A 14,612-nucleotide genomic window follows, 5' to 3' on the forward strand; every position below is an offset into this window, starting at 1 on the left:
TAGTCTAAATTCTGTAGATCTTTGGCTTAGCCGACATATCTTACGTATTGCTTCCATACAGGGTCCTTCTTTAGCCCGTTGATGTCTTCCTCGGGCATGCACAACGTTAGAGGGATGAATGCGCCCTCGGCTTCGTTGATAATAAAACAGCCGGGAATCGGCGCCGCTGTTGGGCGGCGGAAGAAGCACAATCGGCCCAAGAGAGGGCCCCAGGATGCCGGCAGCGGCGTCGCCTGGCCAGCCGCGGTCACCATAAGGTCCGCCCGGGCGTCGTGGGTGCCACCATACAGTAGGCTCGAGGTGTCGGGCTCACGAGCCATGAATGTGGCAAAGCTGCGGATGGACCATGGCGTGTTAGCCTGGTTGAGTTCACGACGCAGCACTTGCGCAATCTGTGGCAGTGGCAGCTTAGCCACCTGGCCCAATGGCAGCCGCACCAGAGCGTGGCACACCATGTGGCCCATGTAGGTCAGCGGCACGCCCAGCGCCATGCGCCCGTCGATAGCGCGCCCGAGCTTGGATGAGCGCTCCGGCGGCTGTCCGTTAGCCACGCGCACGGCGCAGAGGCGCTGCCATGCAAAGGCGGAGAAGATATCGTTCTCAGAGACCATCAGCGAGCCTGGCTTGTTGCTAGATGGATCGTCTTTGACCAACTTAACCAGCCGAGCCAGAGCATTGACCGGAATCTTGAAGTAGCACCACATCGGTGGACTTGGGGGTGGCGCCCAGGTATAGCCGGGTGGGCGCCGCAGGTGGCTATAGCTCTTGACGGGCTCGGTGCGCGGAATGAGCGTGATCACCCGGCTGCGGTCGCGGTTGGCCTGCTCCAAGTCGGCGGCCGGAATCTCTTTGCCGCTCATGACAAGGGCCAGGAGATTCATAAACTGGTAGATACCGGTGCCGTCGATAATGGTGTGGTGGGTGCTAAGGTTGAGGATCAGGCCGCCCTGCACAAAGTTGGCCTGCATGGCGACGACAGGGTCAGGGCCCTCGAGGCCGCGAGGTTGTGGCAGCGCCGGCCATGGCGTCAGAACCGATCCGTCCAACATGTGGATAGGCACGCCGGCTGAGACGAGCTTGGCCATGGGTGCGATGAGATCGTCACAGATTTTGACGCGGATGCGCTCCTCGGGCACGTCCGCGGGCCACGGCATCGCCTTCAAGATGCCGCCGGGCCCTAACTCCCGGGCCACCTGCCACCCCAGCCAAGGGATCTCCGCCTTGAGTTTATCAAAGCCGTCCTGGAGGGATGCGACGATGACATCGCGGTCCACGTCGGCCGGCAGCTTGAACCCAAACAGCAACTGCGTATAAGCATTGAGGATTGGGAACTGGGAGATAATATCACGGTGGAGTTCCGAGTCGGTTTCGGCTGTGTCGCCTTTCGTAAGGTGATTTTCCATTGCGACAGACATGGTGAAGAACTTAGTTTGTAGTGGTCTACGAGCCTGGAAAGCTTCACCTGCATGAGAAAGCCACAAGTCACCATTCTATCCGTTGTCCCTAGTTCTGCATGTTATACAATCTGCATGCATCTTGACTTGTGTCTGTGGATACGGTTGCACTTTCGGACTTTCGGACTTTCTTGCTAGCCCTAGTTTCTTTTCTCGGAATTCACTTTTCCGCATTTCGGATCGCCAACGCTCGGGGCTTTGGGTCCATGCTGAAGGCTGCCAGATAGTGTCAGATCAATGCTTATATATATCCCTTCTGTTAAATATCAGCTTATAGGGCGCGTTCCAAAGGGTAACCTGTTGTGATATCGGCAAAAGACTAGGATTCTAAGACGACCGACTGTTCAGAACTGTGCATGCCATACAAGGACATGGTCCTTTACACCTTTCCGCAAAATCAAATGTAAGGCACTGTTATTATCAGTATTAGTGTTGTTTGCTACTCGTTGGGTATATATTTCTTGGCCAAGTGCAGTCAATTTAAAAATAGGAAGAGAAACCTTGGAAAGAAGAAGAGAAGTGGGGAGAGTAGATCCATGGTAGATCAAGCCCCACTCCTGCAAACTATACAAACATCATGACAAAGCTTTGTCTGTGATGAGAGGGGTATACAAGGCCGGCTAGAAGGACGAGCGAGGACCGTTCTAGGAGCCGTCTTCGAGGCGCAGAACGAGGATCTTGAGCTGGCTTCCTTCAAAGCGCCTCGCCGCCATGCCCAGGCTATAAAAATACCCCCGACTTTGTGCTAATGACCCAAGATCATATAGCCAAGGTGCTGGGGGAGGCTAAAGTCCCTTGGAACCCGGAGCACGATCTAGGAGGCCTGGTTCGTAAATTTGAGACTAGGGGCACCGGGGAACCGTTCAGGCACGCACTAGGTCCGTATTTTGAGCCATTAACAGGAATCTATTAATATTGACCCATACACGTAGTTCAAATTGCGCAGTACATGCTCGAGTTAAAACTGAAATATAGGTTCTTGACAACGTACGAACAAACGATCTGTCTTCGAAAGGTCGACATCTGAGGCTCATGTTGCTCTGCAAACTATACAAACATGACAAAGCACCAAGACCGCCCTGGCCCCCGGGGCCGTAATCTTGCAAGAAATAGCCAACAGATACGGAGTAATTAGTACGTGATCACATGCATTATATGTAATTTTTGTAAGATGATGTATTCTAATATTCGAAGTTTACTCTTTCTTACTTACAACAGTCCTAGAGGGCTTAATGAAGTGATTATTAATCTATGGGGCCCGCTTGAGAAATGTTAGGTGGAGAATAAAAGTGGGCTGATAATGTACAAAGTACACACACCCTTTGTCTGACAATCTGTGTCTGACTGGCACTCTTCGTGTTTTACATCTACCCACAGTCCATCCTAGAATCTTTCAAACTAGTATCCTCTATTGCTGTACAGAGCTATATCTCTCCCAACAACTAATCCCGACCGGCCCTCTACAGAATGGCTGGCCGATCAGCGCCATATGGGCAAGCGTGTTTGAACTGTTTCAAAACAAAATGCAAATGCATTCCTCGTTCTGATGGCAATGGATGCGAAAGGTCTGTCCGAGCTGCACTTTGCTGGCTGTTCCATGCTTCCAGACCCTAACCTGCGAACACTCGTTGACACGAAAGGGTGCCTTATGTAGGTGCCACCGCCTCAAGCGCCCATGCCATCCAGCCGATGCAGTACGTCGCCGCAGCGACAAAAAGCAAAACTCATCGGAAGCCCGTATTGCGAAGCTCGAGGGTACACTCGGTCAACTAGTCTCGATGCTCCAGGCGGGCAATGTCCACGGCGAAAGAGTTGATGAATGGTCGCAGCAGCAGCAGCAATCACCACCGCAACAACACCAGCAACATCAGCAACAACCACCACCACCACCACCTCCAATCATTCCATACCCAGATGTGGCTGCAGAAGGGACCGAAGGAAGCGGCACTATGGAGGACTCGCGGTCCGGTTTTATGGACGAGGACGACGAGGATACCGACAGCGACGCCGTCCGTGCCTCTGCTTCTTGGTGGGGGATGGACAATGCGAACGCAGTTAGCGCCAACGGCATGCCCGTCGACACCCCCCCATCCTCGACCATGTCGGGCGCGTTTATGTCGCCCGCTCTATCTCCGTCCTCGGTACCTCCATCCTCAGCATCGATCTCTATAGACACATTCTGCTCGCGTATGCTGCATCATTTCCCGTTTGTTCATTTGCCTGCCTACCTCACGGCCGAGAAACTACGATTAGACCGGCCGTTCCTGTTTCGCGCCATTATTTGTGTGACATCGGTATCGGCTAAGGACAAGATGGCAAGCTCCCTCGAGCTGAAGCGTGTACTCTATGAGACGGCATTTCTTCAACGGTCGCCACAGCAGAAACAGCAGCAACCACAACAAACTGTGGATCTGCTGTTAGGCCTCCTTGTCTACATTGCGTGGGGATGGGAGCACCTGCGTAGCAATCACAGCTTGCCTCGTCTCATGGCAATGGCTATATCGTTGGTCGGCGAGTTGCGTTTTCTGGATCAAGCTGTACCAGAAATCTCGCGCACAATAAGTCACCTCGAACCGAACGGCGGGTTCGACAACGTCTATGGCATCACGCCGGCGACTACCGCAATGACAACACCGAAAACCGGCGCTGGGGTGACTGATACCCAGCTCTATCTCGAGCGCCAGCGAGCCATTCTAGGCTGCTTTGTCCTTGGCTCGGCCGTCTCAGCCTATTTCTGCCAGGTTGAGGCGCCCCGGTGGATACCTCAGATGGACGAGGCCCTTGCTGCCATTGTCGCCAGCGGCAATAGTGCCGGCGCAGAATGTCCATCTGATGCTGCCCTGGCTATTCAGGTCCGCCTACAGCTCCTCGCCACGAAGGCCGCCGAGGTCAGGGAGCGAGCCCAACTCCCCGACCACCCTCCACCGGAGACTCTTTCGCCTCAATCTCTCCTGTACATCAAGGCGCTGATGGGGCAGCTACAGGAGCTCAGGGCGTCTGTCCCCCCTGCATTCCAACAACACTTTCGTAGGTGTCCAGCTCAGAGGGTTTTATTTAGAAGAATATCAGTCACTGATTGCTAATCGATATTTAGTCCTTCTCGCTCAGACGTACTACACAGAGATGTGCATTATCGAGACCATCCACATCCAGCAATCCGCGCGCCCGCCACCGCCAAAATGTGGGCCTACGCGCATCTCCTGCTTTTGGCAGTCAGCACTCGCGATTAAGTCGTGCACATCAACCTTCCTGACTCTCTCGCCGTCTGGACTCCTTGGCATTTCCTTCTTCCAATGGGCTCAGCTAGTACGGTGTGTGGCCACCCTGCACCAACTAAGCACGCTCCGGGAGCCTGGCTGGGATCCAGCCACTGTGCGAAGGCTCGTCGATCTGCCCGTCTTGTTATCATGCACGGCAGACAAGCTGGAGCTCGCTGCTGCTGAAGCTGGTGAACAACCGGCGTCAGCCGACGGCGTATTCATGCAATTGGCCCGCGGCCTACGCATTTTCCAATCGTCATATCACGATAGAGAACTGTTGAGTCAACAGGAAGAGGCATATAGAGCAAAGGAAACGGGTGATGGAGTAGGAAACAGAGCGGATATGACTATGGCTCCAGTTACGACTACGGAAGGAGATACAGATGCGTTGGCATATAGTCAACACGCAGGATACTTGATGAGTCCGAGGTTATGGTTAGAGGAGATTTTTGTTGATTATGAAGATCAGTCGATACCTACCATGTAGAGGCTTGACATTTTTGTACTGCTAATAAAGGTACATACTGATCGCAAACCACTACTGCACATGTGAAATGAACTACATTACGCTTTCATAGCTTCCACGGTATTATGATATATGGGTACGCACTCTTGCGTCTAAACAGTATTTAGTTTTACTGAGATTATATCTTCACTGTCTCCTACTACTGCCTGCCTCGGAGGTATATGATGAAGTAGCTATACCTCACGGTCCAAATATTGTTCTACTAGGCGACAGTCTGCCCTGGACACACTGCTATAGCCGTTCTTGAAAAGATTGAATATATTATCAATGGACAATTGTGTATGCGTAACTCACATTTGAGATATAACTTAGTGCTAGAGAAGTTGTCGGATAAAGGAAAGTGGATTCTTACTAGCGTATGGCCCTTTTATTCAGCACCCACGTTATGCCTGATTCTTGCGATATCAACGGCTGAATAATACCACAATGGCCTCAATATTCTGAGTAATCCAGATAGCTAGTTAGAACACATCTCAATTCCAGTCTGAATCACCTAAATGGTCCATTCGGATACTAGCGCGTACTGTAATCCTCTAAGTCAACAGAAGTATTTCTACTATGAACGGGCGATTACCGTTTTGGGCTAAAATGGCCTGTAAAAAGCCCGAATTATTTTAAAACTACAGCCAACCAAATTTTGTATAATCTCTTGTAATCTTGTAATATTCCAATTCCTATGATTATAAATATTTATGGCACGTTCCAGCTTGACAGGCCGGACATACTACTATAGTCCGTCAAAAGGAGACCGACCGGATTTCAGATTCCGGTTCCGAGATGCAGCTACTAGCCCTAAATGGATTTACATACTCGCGCAGAAACATTCCGGTCCCTATTCTAAGCTCATGATCTCTTTTTTTTAACTTAATGTTGTCATACAATTGTGTTATATAACTTACGACTGCAAGCTACTTTTCTTCAATAACTACTAATACAGTTCTTGGCACCAGCGAGAGCAAGAGTCAGCTCCAGTGCCATAACCATGACCACTACCGACTCCAACAAGTCAATTGACACAAACATGGTACTGTCGGATGAGAGTGGTGATGTTGAGAAGTACGGCTCCGACAGCGTCGACTCCAAGGACGAGGCCGCAGAAGATGACAGCAACTTTCCCAGCGGCGTGGCCTTATGGTCTATCCTTGGTCCTGTTACAATCGCCTACTTCCTCGTCTTCCTCGACATGTGTGTCGTGTCTACCGCAACCCCTGCCATCACACAACGATTCAACTCTCTAGTTGATGTTGGCTGGTATGGTGGCGCGTACCAGCTCGGCAGCTCTGCTCTGCAGCCACTCACTGGCAAGATCTACAGCCACTTTAATATCAAGGTTGGTCATTCTGTGATAGCTTGAGAAAAGACACAATTGATCATTGTTAACGATGGAAACAGTGGTCCTTCCTCGTCTTCTTCTTTCTCTTCGAGCTCGGGTCTGTCATCTGTGGAGCCGCCGTCTCGTCGCCCATGTTCATTGTTGGAAGAGCCATTGCCGGAGCTGGATCGTCGGGTATTGGAAACGGCGCCATGACAATCATCTCAGTTATATTACCGCGCAGGAAGCAGGCCCAGTTTCTGGGCATAAACATGGGTATCGGCCAGCTCGGTATCGCTTTGGGCCCTATCCTTGGCGGTGCATTCACCCAAAATGTTTCATGGCGTTGGTGTAAGTTGCTTGGACGTCTCTCTACTGCTATAATCTTGCTAACCACCTTCTTCTTCTTGCAGGTTTCTACATCAACCTACCCATTGGCGGTGCTCTGGCCATTTTGCTGTTCCTATTCAAGATCCCCGAGCCGATCGACAAGCTACCCGCCAGACAAGTCCTCGGCACGGCCATTAAGTCTCTGGACCTTCCAGGATTTATGCTCATTAGCCCCGCTGCCGTCATGTTTTTGCTTGCGTTGCAATACGGCGGTACCGTGCACCCGTGGAATAGCTCCGTTGTAATCGGCCTTTTGGTTGGCGCGGCTGTGACCTTTATCATCTTCCTTATCTGGGAATATCGCCAGGGCGACGGTGCCATGGTACCGTTCGCGATGATCAAAAAGCGCATTGTGTGGTCTGCTGCGGGTAACCTGTTCTTCCTTCTCGGTGCTATTTTGGTGGCCGAGTACTACCTCGCCATTTTCTTCCAAACCGTGCTTCACAACAGTCCTATCATGAGCGGTGTGCACATGCTGCCAGCAACCTTGTGCTTAGTATTCTTCACTATGCTCTCTGGAATGATGAGTTCGTCCCCCCACCTCTTTCGTCACTTCAAAGCTAATCAAACTAACGTTTCGCAGCCGAGATCTTAGGTTATTACTTGCCCTGGAACCTGGGAGGAAGCGCCGTGACTGCCATTGGGTATGGACTCATGTCTTTGATTAAACCCACGACTATATCGCACAAATGGCTTGGGTACCAGGTGCTCTATGGTGTTGGCAGTGGTGCAATGACCTCAGCGGTGAGTTTACTTCGTAATATCCCATCTCCTCCACATCCCGAATCGGACTTTGCTAACTTTACTTTCATATGAAGCCCTACATTGCTATCCAAAATCTTGTTCCCCCTCCGCAGATCCCTATTGCCATGGCTATCATCATCTTTTGCCAAAACATGGGCGGCGCCGTGTTTCTGATTGTCGCTAATTCGATTTTCACCAACGGCCTCCGCGCGGAGCTCCAGAAACGCTTCGCCGAGATTGGCGTCAACCCTGATATCCTCATCAGTACCGGACTGAACTCAATCCGAAGTCTTGTTTCGGGCGATAAGCTCACCGCTGCGCTCGAGTGCTATACCACGGCAATTAGCCATGTTATGTATCTCGGCATAGGAGTCAGTGTAGCCACATTTGCCTTTGGCTGGGGGTTGGGATGGGTTGATATCCGTAAGGCGAAGAAACTGCAGGCCATTAAGGGAGATGCTCCGGCTGCGTCGAACACCGAGGATGTGGACTCGACTGAAAAGACCACAGTCTAAGATGGAAATTGAATTGATGTCCCATTAATTGTGTAAGTGGGTCACATGGCTCTCTTGGGACATCGGCCAGTTGGTGGACGGTTCGGTGTTTTCCTTTTGTTGCATTTGTTTGATTGTTTTGTTTATTTTACCCTCAATCTTGTGAGGATCGCTAGATCTTTAGATGATGCTTTTTGCGGACACTGGCAGGAGACTGTTACCTAGAAAAGTGCTGCCGCTGCCGCTCTTGTTGTTATCGATGGGGTGTCAAAAGTCTGTCAACACATCCTAAATCGCTAATGAATCGCGATTTTACGGCACTCTTTTCTTGGTATTCCCTTAATATTAATATATTCACAGAACTAAGATGTAATGAATACAACATATCTTTGTTATATTTTTTCCATGGACTCTTAAATTTGTCGAAGCTTGGGGGATTCATCTGAGTATGCCATGGGAGAACGGTGATGAAGTTTTCATGAGAAATCAGAGGATATGCTGCGATATTTGTCTTAGCAATTGTTAATAGCGGACATGGGATATGTAAATAACACCGCAGGTTTTCGCACTCTATGCATTTAAGGTGTAAGGACTGTAGTAAACTAATACCAGAACGCGACAGAGCGTACATAGAAAAGAGTAAAATGAGTGGTAGATAGCTACGTAACCGCTAGGCTGAGCAGAAACCAATACATAAATTTCTAGTCTATAGTGACACAACAATCTTCTTCGCTGAAACACCCTGCATGTGAATTCCAAATGCCTCCTGGATCTTTTCCAGTCCCTTACCCACGACGATCGCCTCGGGAGCTGGCACAAATTGCGCATTGGCTAGTGCCTCCGGGAGGTAATTCTTGTAGATTTTGCTCACAACTGAGTCCGGGCCGGCGGCATCCGGGCCCAGCAGGATGAACTTGACTTGGACACTCGGGTCAATGCTGCCACCACCGGGCTGACCGCCAGCAAGAGCAATGACTTTATGGGTGGAGGGGCCCTCGTGCTTGGCCAAGACGGCAGCCAGCAGGTCGATGGAGCCATCGCCAATGGAGTATCCACCGGCAAGGTGGAGCCCCTTGACAGCTGCACTGATATCGTCGATCACGGTACCACTCTTGTAGTCAAACACATGGGTAGCACCGAGCTTCTTGACGAAGTCAAAGTTTTTGGGCGACGCCGTCGACACAACCTCGTAGCCGGCGGACACGGCCAGCTGGATTGCGGTGCTGCCAACAGCGGATGAGCCGCCAGTGATAATGACAGCATGCCTGTCGGCGCTAGACGGAGGGGCGGGCACGGTGGGTAAATCAAGGCCCAGGTAGCTGGCGTCAAACAGACCATGAGAGGCTGTGAACACGGCCAATGGTATCACGCTGGCCTGCTCAAAGGTAATGCTTTCCGGCAGTGGTGCGGCTAGCCACTCGCGAATGACTGTGTACAGCTGAAAACCGCCCTCGAGGGAGGTGTTGAGGGAGATGGCAGCAGCCGCAGCCACAACACGGTCGCCGACGCGGAAGCGCTCCACGCCTTCGCCCACCTCGACGACGGTGCCGGCCACATCCTCTCCAAGAATGAAAGGATAGCTGATATGACCTAGCAAACCTTCACCCAGCAGCTGCTTAGCCCAGTCAACCGAATTGATGCCCAGTGCACTATTCTTCACCACGATCTGGTGAGGTCCGGGTTGTGTGTATGGCGCGGGGCCGATCTCAAGCGGCGTAACTTTGGAGCCAGATAGCCAGGCGGCCTTGTTCTCTGGAGTCTGTGCCATTGCTGAAGTTTCTGGTATACACGATGTGTGACTGCGTTTGGTGTGGGAAAAGGGGGTATCGGCTGCTGTTTAAGATAACACAAACAGGGGGAAGTCGTGCAGGTTGACTTCAACAAATTTAAGAATGCAGATGCTCGTGGTACCTTTCCCACGTGGTATTGGTGATATGTTTATGCGGCAACTGATAAATGCCTAGACACCGGAGCGCCGTGCGTACGGAGTTGCGCCATGCGTACGGAGTTGCGCCATGCGTACGGAGTTAGGACAATCAATTATTCTGGAATCATTGGCTGCATCACGATGGCGAGATCACGGAATTAATGGCTTTTGTTTGAGATAACGCCGTGTTAACTGTCGGCATAGGAATACGAACACCGGTTGATTCCTTAGTCGAAATATTCGGACAAGGGTCGGACCGGATTCTGAGATTCCGGTTGTATTTCCCTTCCGCGGGGGCTATCTAGGCAAGATGTCAGCTTACTTGTGGAGAACTCGATTTTAACCTCATATGAATTTCATCTGTGATAATTCTATACTGTTCGACACGGTTATACGCTTGACCGTAACAGTCACGTCTTCAGGAGTGTATAGGCAACTATCACCGTCCCCAGGAAGATTAACACTGCCATTCAATCAACAAATTCGTGTGGCTTTCAAGTCTAATGTCTTCAGATAATTTGAAGCCCCAAAGATGGGGTCAAAAGAATACGAACGGCCCAATGAGGTGACAAAGACGAATGTTGGAAGCGGTTACGGCGGCGGATGTGGCCGAAGATCCTTTGGTGGCTGCTGATTTTCCTCTGACTTTGATACAGCAGATAGAATGTGATCCGTGCGCTTTGTCTGACTCTGCGCAAACTGGCTACCTCGCGTTACATTCGCTATTGGAGATGGAAACTGAAGCCTATCGCTTTCAGCCACAGCATTGATACGATCCTTCAGCTCCGGAAGTGGCCGTAGCCTGCATAAACGAATTTCAGGTCCGGGTCGAGCCCACAAACAGCCCATCGGAGAAATTGAGACAGGGCGACATGCACCTGGGGCGCCTGAGGCGCCACGGACGCCTGGTTCCGTTTTTCGGAGGACGCGACTACTATACCGTGCAGTTAAAGGATTTCTAGCCTTGTGTTGTTGGGTTAGAACATCTCTACTATGAAGATAAAGGATTTCTAGCTTTGTGCCGTTACGTTGAGACATATTCTCAGCGGTTATAGAGCGCATACGGTATGTACTTATCGTATCGACTTACCTATGTGGTGAAAACTCTTGGATTCAACAGGTCCTGTCTCTTGATCCCGTACTCGTGAACTCAACTCGTGGACAGATTGCGTACTTACTGATTCTTGTTTCTTACCGAGGTAGGTTTTGGCCCCCCCGAGGCAGTAATACTTCACTACCCCCTGTCGATAGTTGCATGTTATGGCCTTCTTCGTGATTGATTGGATACGAAATGGCTTACAGGCATAAGCACTAAGAAGTTGCGGCAATGATGCATACTAGGTAGAAAAGGCAACATATACCCCAGGCAATCTAGTTTATATAACCAGGTGAGTACAGAAGTTCAAAGCAAACGTCTGATCTACATCTTCAATAATCAAATTCGGATTCCGCTTCGGCCGTTCGGCATTTCAGGTGGTACTATTGTGGTTGGCAGCCAACGGCCAGAACCTTATACCTACCGATCATATCCACTTTGTTATAGCCGTTTTAAATCGATAATCTGCCATGAATTCAAGAGGCTTCCGGCAACAAGCCGGATTCGCGTGCGAAACCTGTCGGAAAAGAAAAGCGAGATGTGACCGCGTCCGCCCACAATGTGGTCTCTGTGCAGAGATAGGCGTTGCGTGTGTGGTAATTGACCAGAGACCACAAAGGGGCCCCAAAAGGGCCAGCTCGATGAAATGCGAGTCCGAATTGGTGAGTTGCTTTTGCCTTTTTTGCACTTCCTGGTTTTGGGAGAAGCACAATGCCATACCTACCATCTCACTGGTTATATCGCAAGACATTATTAATGCCTGTTGGTTTTAGCGGAGCTCGAATGGCAATTAGGCAAGCAATTGGGGAACCAGGACCCCAGTGCTATGTCCCAGACTCCACCAAAACCAGAACATCAGAGGAGTGGTAATACCACTGGTAGTACTACTCCAAGCATCATCGCTGTCCCACTCGAAGACCACGCCCATACCTCCCATCCTTTGAATGTACCGACACTTCAAACCATAACACCTGCCAGGTCAACGGCATCATCGATCATTTTCCCCACGACGTCAAACCATGCAGCGACGACTGCGAGCGCAACTGTAACTACAACAATTCCCACGTTCCTGGCCGCGGAGCATGATACCAGCCTCCCTGCCTTGATGGATTGGCAAGATATTGAAATGGACAGCGGGACGCTGGCAGACATGGGAAATATGTTACAGTTTGATCTGGAGGCGGGTAGTCCTGTCCGGTTCCTGGGTGGTTTTAAGGTGACTAATCTCGTCTTAGCTGACTTGTGCGTAAATCTTTGCATGCCTTTCATTCTTCCTACAAACCTTTCTGTTGTGCACTCCCGTGTCTGTGTGTCTTTATGTTTTTGTGTGAGAATAAAGCAAAGATTTGTGACTGACCACTTTGGCTTTCTTCAGAGATCAACTGTATTTTGACCGCCTCCATGATGTCCTTCCTATGATACACCGCCGACGGTACTTTAGCTGGGCAGATCAGGAGAAGCCCTCTCCTGCTCGAACCTGTCTCCGGTCAGCCATGCATACTGTGGCAGCAGCCATGTCGGCGCAATATCACAGCCTTGGCGACGCCCTTTACCAAGAAACATGCCAATTACTAGAATCCCAGTGCATGCGAACATTAAGTGGATGTGGTAGTTCTGACATGTCGTTGTTCGCATCAACCAACAACAACCCCGGTCCTAGACCCTCTATTGCGGGCGACAAGATCCCCATCGAGCTGATTCAATCCTGGCTTCTCCTAGCATATTACGACGTTGTGCGCAGCGGTGAACACCAGGCCATGGTTACGGCGGGGCGTGCTTTCCGGCTCGTTCAGCTAGCACGTCTCTACGATGTCGATGAGAGCAGCGGTGTGGAGGATATGCCGAGTAATTGCGACCACTCCGACCAAAATATCCCATATATAATAGCTGAGGAGAAGAGGCGAACTTTCTGGCTCGCCTTTAGCTTTGATCGCTTTCTCTGCTCACGCAACGAGTGGCCCTTGACGCTGCAGGAAGAAGCAGTCCGCACACGTCTGCCCGCCTCGGAGGCAAGCTTTCAGAATAACCAGCCGACCCGAGTGTGCTTTTTATCCGAAGCGATAGCCATGAGTACCAGTCCCCAGTGTTATTCGTCTACAATGATTCCTCTTTCTCCATTTGCAGAATGTATTGTGCTGGCAGCGCTACATGGTCGCTGCATGACACATCGCCGCATGTCGATGCTGAACACTGGGACAGACGAGGCCCAAGAATTCTGGACGAGGCACGACCAATTAACATTGGCCGTAGAGAAAAGGGCTCAGATTCTCGCTCAAAACCCATCGCTAAAGCTGGCCAACCGCAACCCCATGGTTCTCTTCACTCACATGCTGGCGCAGAAGTCGGTCATATATCTTAGCGGCACCCTCGAGATGGCGCTCTTGCAGCGACAACAACAACAAGTTGGCGACCGCCAGCTTTTCGCCAGCTCATACAAGTGGCGGGCTGAGCGGGCAGCGGTCGAAATAGTGGGCCTTGCCGAGTCAGCCAGGTCTCTTGGCTGCTTTAGCATGCACCCGTTTATAGCAGATCCGCTTGCCTGTGCTGCCAATTTCTTTATCCGAAGTGCACAGTCTACCAATGCCAAGGGGCCAGGAAGTGCAAGGAGCAATAGCAGCAGCAGTAGCAGCAGAAGTAGCAGCATCAACAGCAGAGACAGCAGCAACAGCAGTATGAGCAACAATGATGGAGAGGTGGAGAAGCTTCTTTGCTTGCTTCGACATTTAGGCCACTTGAATGTTTTAGCACAAGACTATCTCTGCACTGTCGAGGCTGAATATAGCACATGGTGTGCCGGCCGGCGACAGGAGCAATAACAAGGCGCATATGATATTTTCCCGGTTCCGTTTTTCACGGCGGGTACTGTCTTTATGATGATCTTCGTCGTTTTTACCATTTAGACATGACATTATACATAGTGAAGTCTTTGCCATACCTTGTCTATCTTTCTTCTTTGGTCTCTCCTCCCATGTTTGATCCCTTCGTTTCGAGTTATCCATAGCTATATATGTAATGAAGTTAGGGATCGTCATGCTGGCCTGATCGTTACATGAAGTCCTTAGCCCTTTTATCCAAGTAGGACCATCCGTACCATGTAGTATATATGGATCATAATTACATAATTTTGCTAATAGTTGTTCTAATCAGATAGATATTTGAATCACACCGATTTCCTTTGACCATATATATAATACCAGATTAAGGAACTCGACCTAGGTCCGCGGTAAATTTTCGGGCCATGATCAAGCTGACATATTTCACATGGCAAATACGAACAGGGTTAGACTTACACTGATCTGGATATGCTCGTGTGATGAGGCGGACTGTAAATATTCCGCGGACATTGTGCACCGTAAACATGACATTTATGTCCGCCGTGTAAAGTAACAATTTCTTGGCTAGCTTGACT

General features: G+C 50.4%; 6 protein-coding genes across 6 annotated transcripts; 4 read left to right on the forward strand and 2 right to left on the reverse strand.

Annotated features, from left to right (window-relative positions):
- Positions 1-26: 26 nt before the first annotated feature.
- N7446_003547 (Transferase) lies at positions 27-1,415 on the reverse strand (the record flags this gene model as incomplete). The annotated part of the gene is made up of 1 exon (XM_058512296.1): positions 27-1,415. The coding sequence occupies one exon, from the start codon at positions 1,413-1,415 to the stop codon at positions 27-29; it is 1,389 nt and encodes a 462-aa protein (XP_058373625.1).
- Positions 1,416-2,202: 787 nt separating this feature from the next.
- Positions 2,203-2,481, forward strand: N7446_003548 (uncharacterized protein; the record flags this gene model as incomplete). Its single annotated transcript, XM_058512297.1, has 2 exons — positions 2,203-2,332; positions 2,387-2,481. 2 exons carry the CDS (start codon positions 2,203-2,205, stop codon positions 2,479-2,481), a joined length of 225 nt encoding a protein of 74 aa, XP_058373626.1.
- Positions 2,482-2,921: 440 nt separating this feature from the next.
- On the forward strand, positions 2,922-5,201 carry N7446_003549 (uncharacterized protein; the record flags this gene model as incomplete). Its single annotated transcript, XM_058512298.1, has 3 exons — positions 2,922-3,019; positions 3,109-4,481; positions 4,549-5,201. The coding sequence occupies 3 exons, from the start codon at positions 2,922-2,924 to the stop codon at positions 5,199-5,201; spliced, it is 2,124 nt and encodes a 707-aa protein (XP_058373627.1).
- Positions 5,202-6,115: 914 nt separating this feature from the next.
- On the forward strand, positions 6,116-8,530 carry N7446_003550 (MDR family MFS transporter). Its single transcript, XM_058512299.1, has 5 exons — positions 6,116-6,570; positions 6,633-6,903; positions 6,966-7,469; positions 7,526-7,686; positions 7,761-8,530. Exons 1-5 carry the CDS (start codon positions 6,223-6,225, stop codon positions 8,199-8,201), a joined length of 1,725 nt encoding a protein of 574 aa, XP_058373628.1. The 5' UTR covers positions 6,116-6,222; the 3' UTR covers positions 8,202-8,530.
- Positions 8,531-8,886: 356 nt separating this feature from the next.
- Positions 8,887-9,948, reverse strand: N7446_003551 (zinc-binding alcohol dehydrogenase family protein; the record flags this gene model as incomplete). The annotated part of the gene is made up of 1 exon (XM_058512300.1): positions 8,887-9,948. The coding sequence occupies one exon, from the start codon at positions 9,946-9,948 to the stop codon at positions 8,887-8,889; it is 1,062 nt and encodes a 353-aa protein (XP_058373629.1).
- Positions 9,949-11,673: 1,725 nt separating this feature from the next.
- Positions 11,674-14,019, forward strand: N7446_003552 (uncharacterized protein; the record flags this gene model as incomplete). The annotated part of the gene is made up of 3 exons (XM_058512301.1): positions 11,674-11,865; positions 12,018-12,445; positions 12,579-14,019. 3 exons carry the CDS (start codon positions 11,674-11,676, stop codon positions 14,017-14,019), a joined length of 2,061 nt encoding a protein of 686 aa, XP_058373630.1.
- Positions 14,020-14,612: the final 593 nt, after the last annotated feature.

This window comes from Penicillium canescens, assembly GCF_028828765.1.
Source record: "Penicillium canescens strain IBT 15451 chromosome Unknown utg000003l_segment0_segment0, whole genome shotgun sequence".
Lineage (NCBI taxonomy): Eukaryota > Fungi > Ascomycota > Eurotiomycetes > Eurotiales > Aspergillaceae > Penicillium > Penicillium canescens.

What these genes read in the sequence shown, in the direction of transcription:
- N7446_003550 (XM_058512299.1), top strand. Translation starts at nt 6,223, where the DNA reads ATGACCACTACCGACTCCAACAAGTCAATTGACACAAACATGGTACTG. An exon ending in AAATGTTTCATGGCGTTGGT is followed by an intron (nt 6,904 to 6,965) that starts GTAAGTTGCTTG and finishes TTCTTCTTGCAG; the next exon opens with GTTTCTACATCAACCTACCC. An exon ending in TATGCTCTCTGGAATGATGA is followed by an intron (nt 7,470 to 7,525) that starts GTTCGTCCCCCC and finishes AACGTTTCGCAG; the next exon opens with CCGAGATCTTAGGTTATTAC.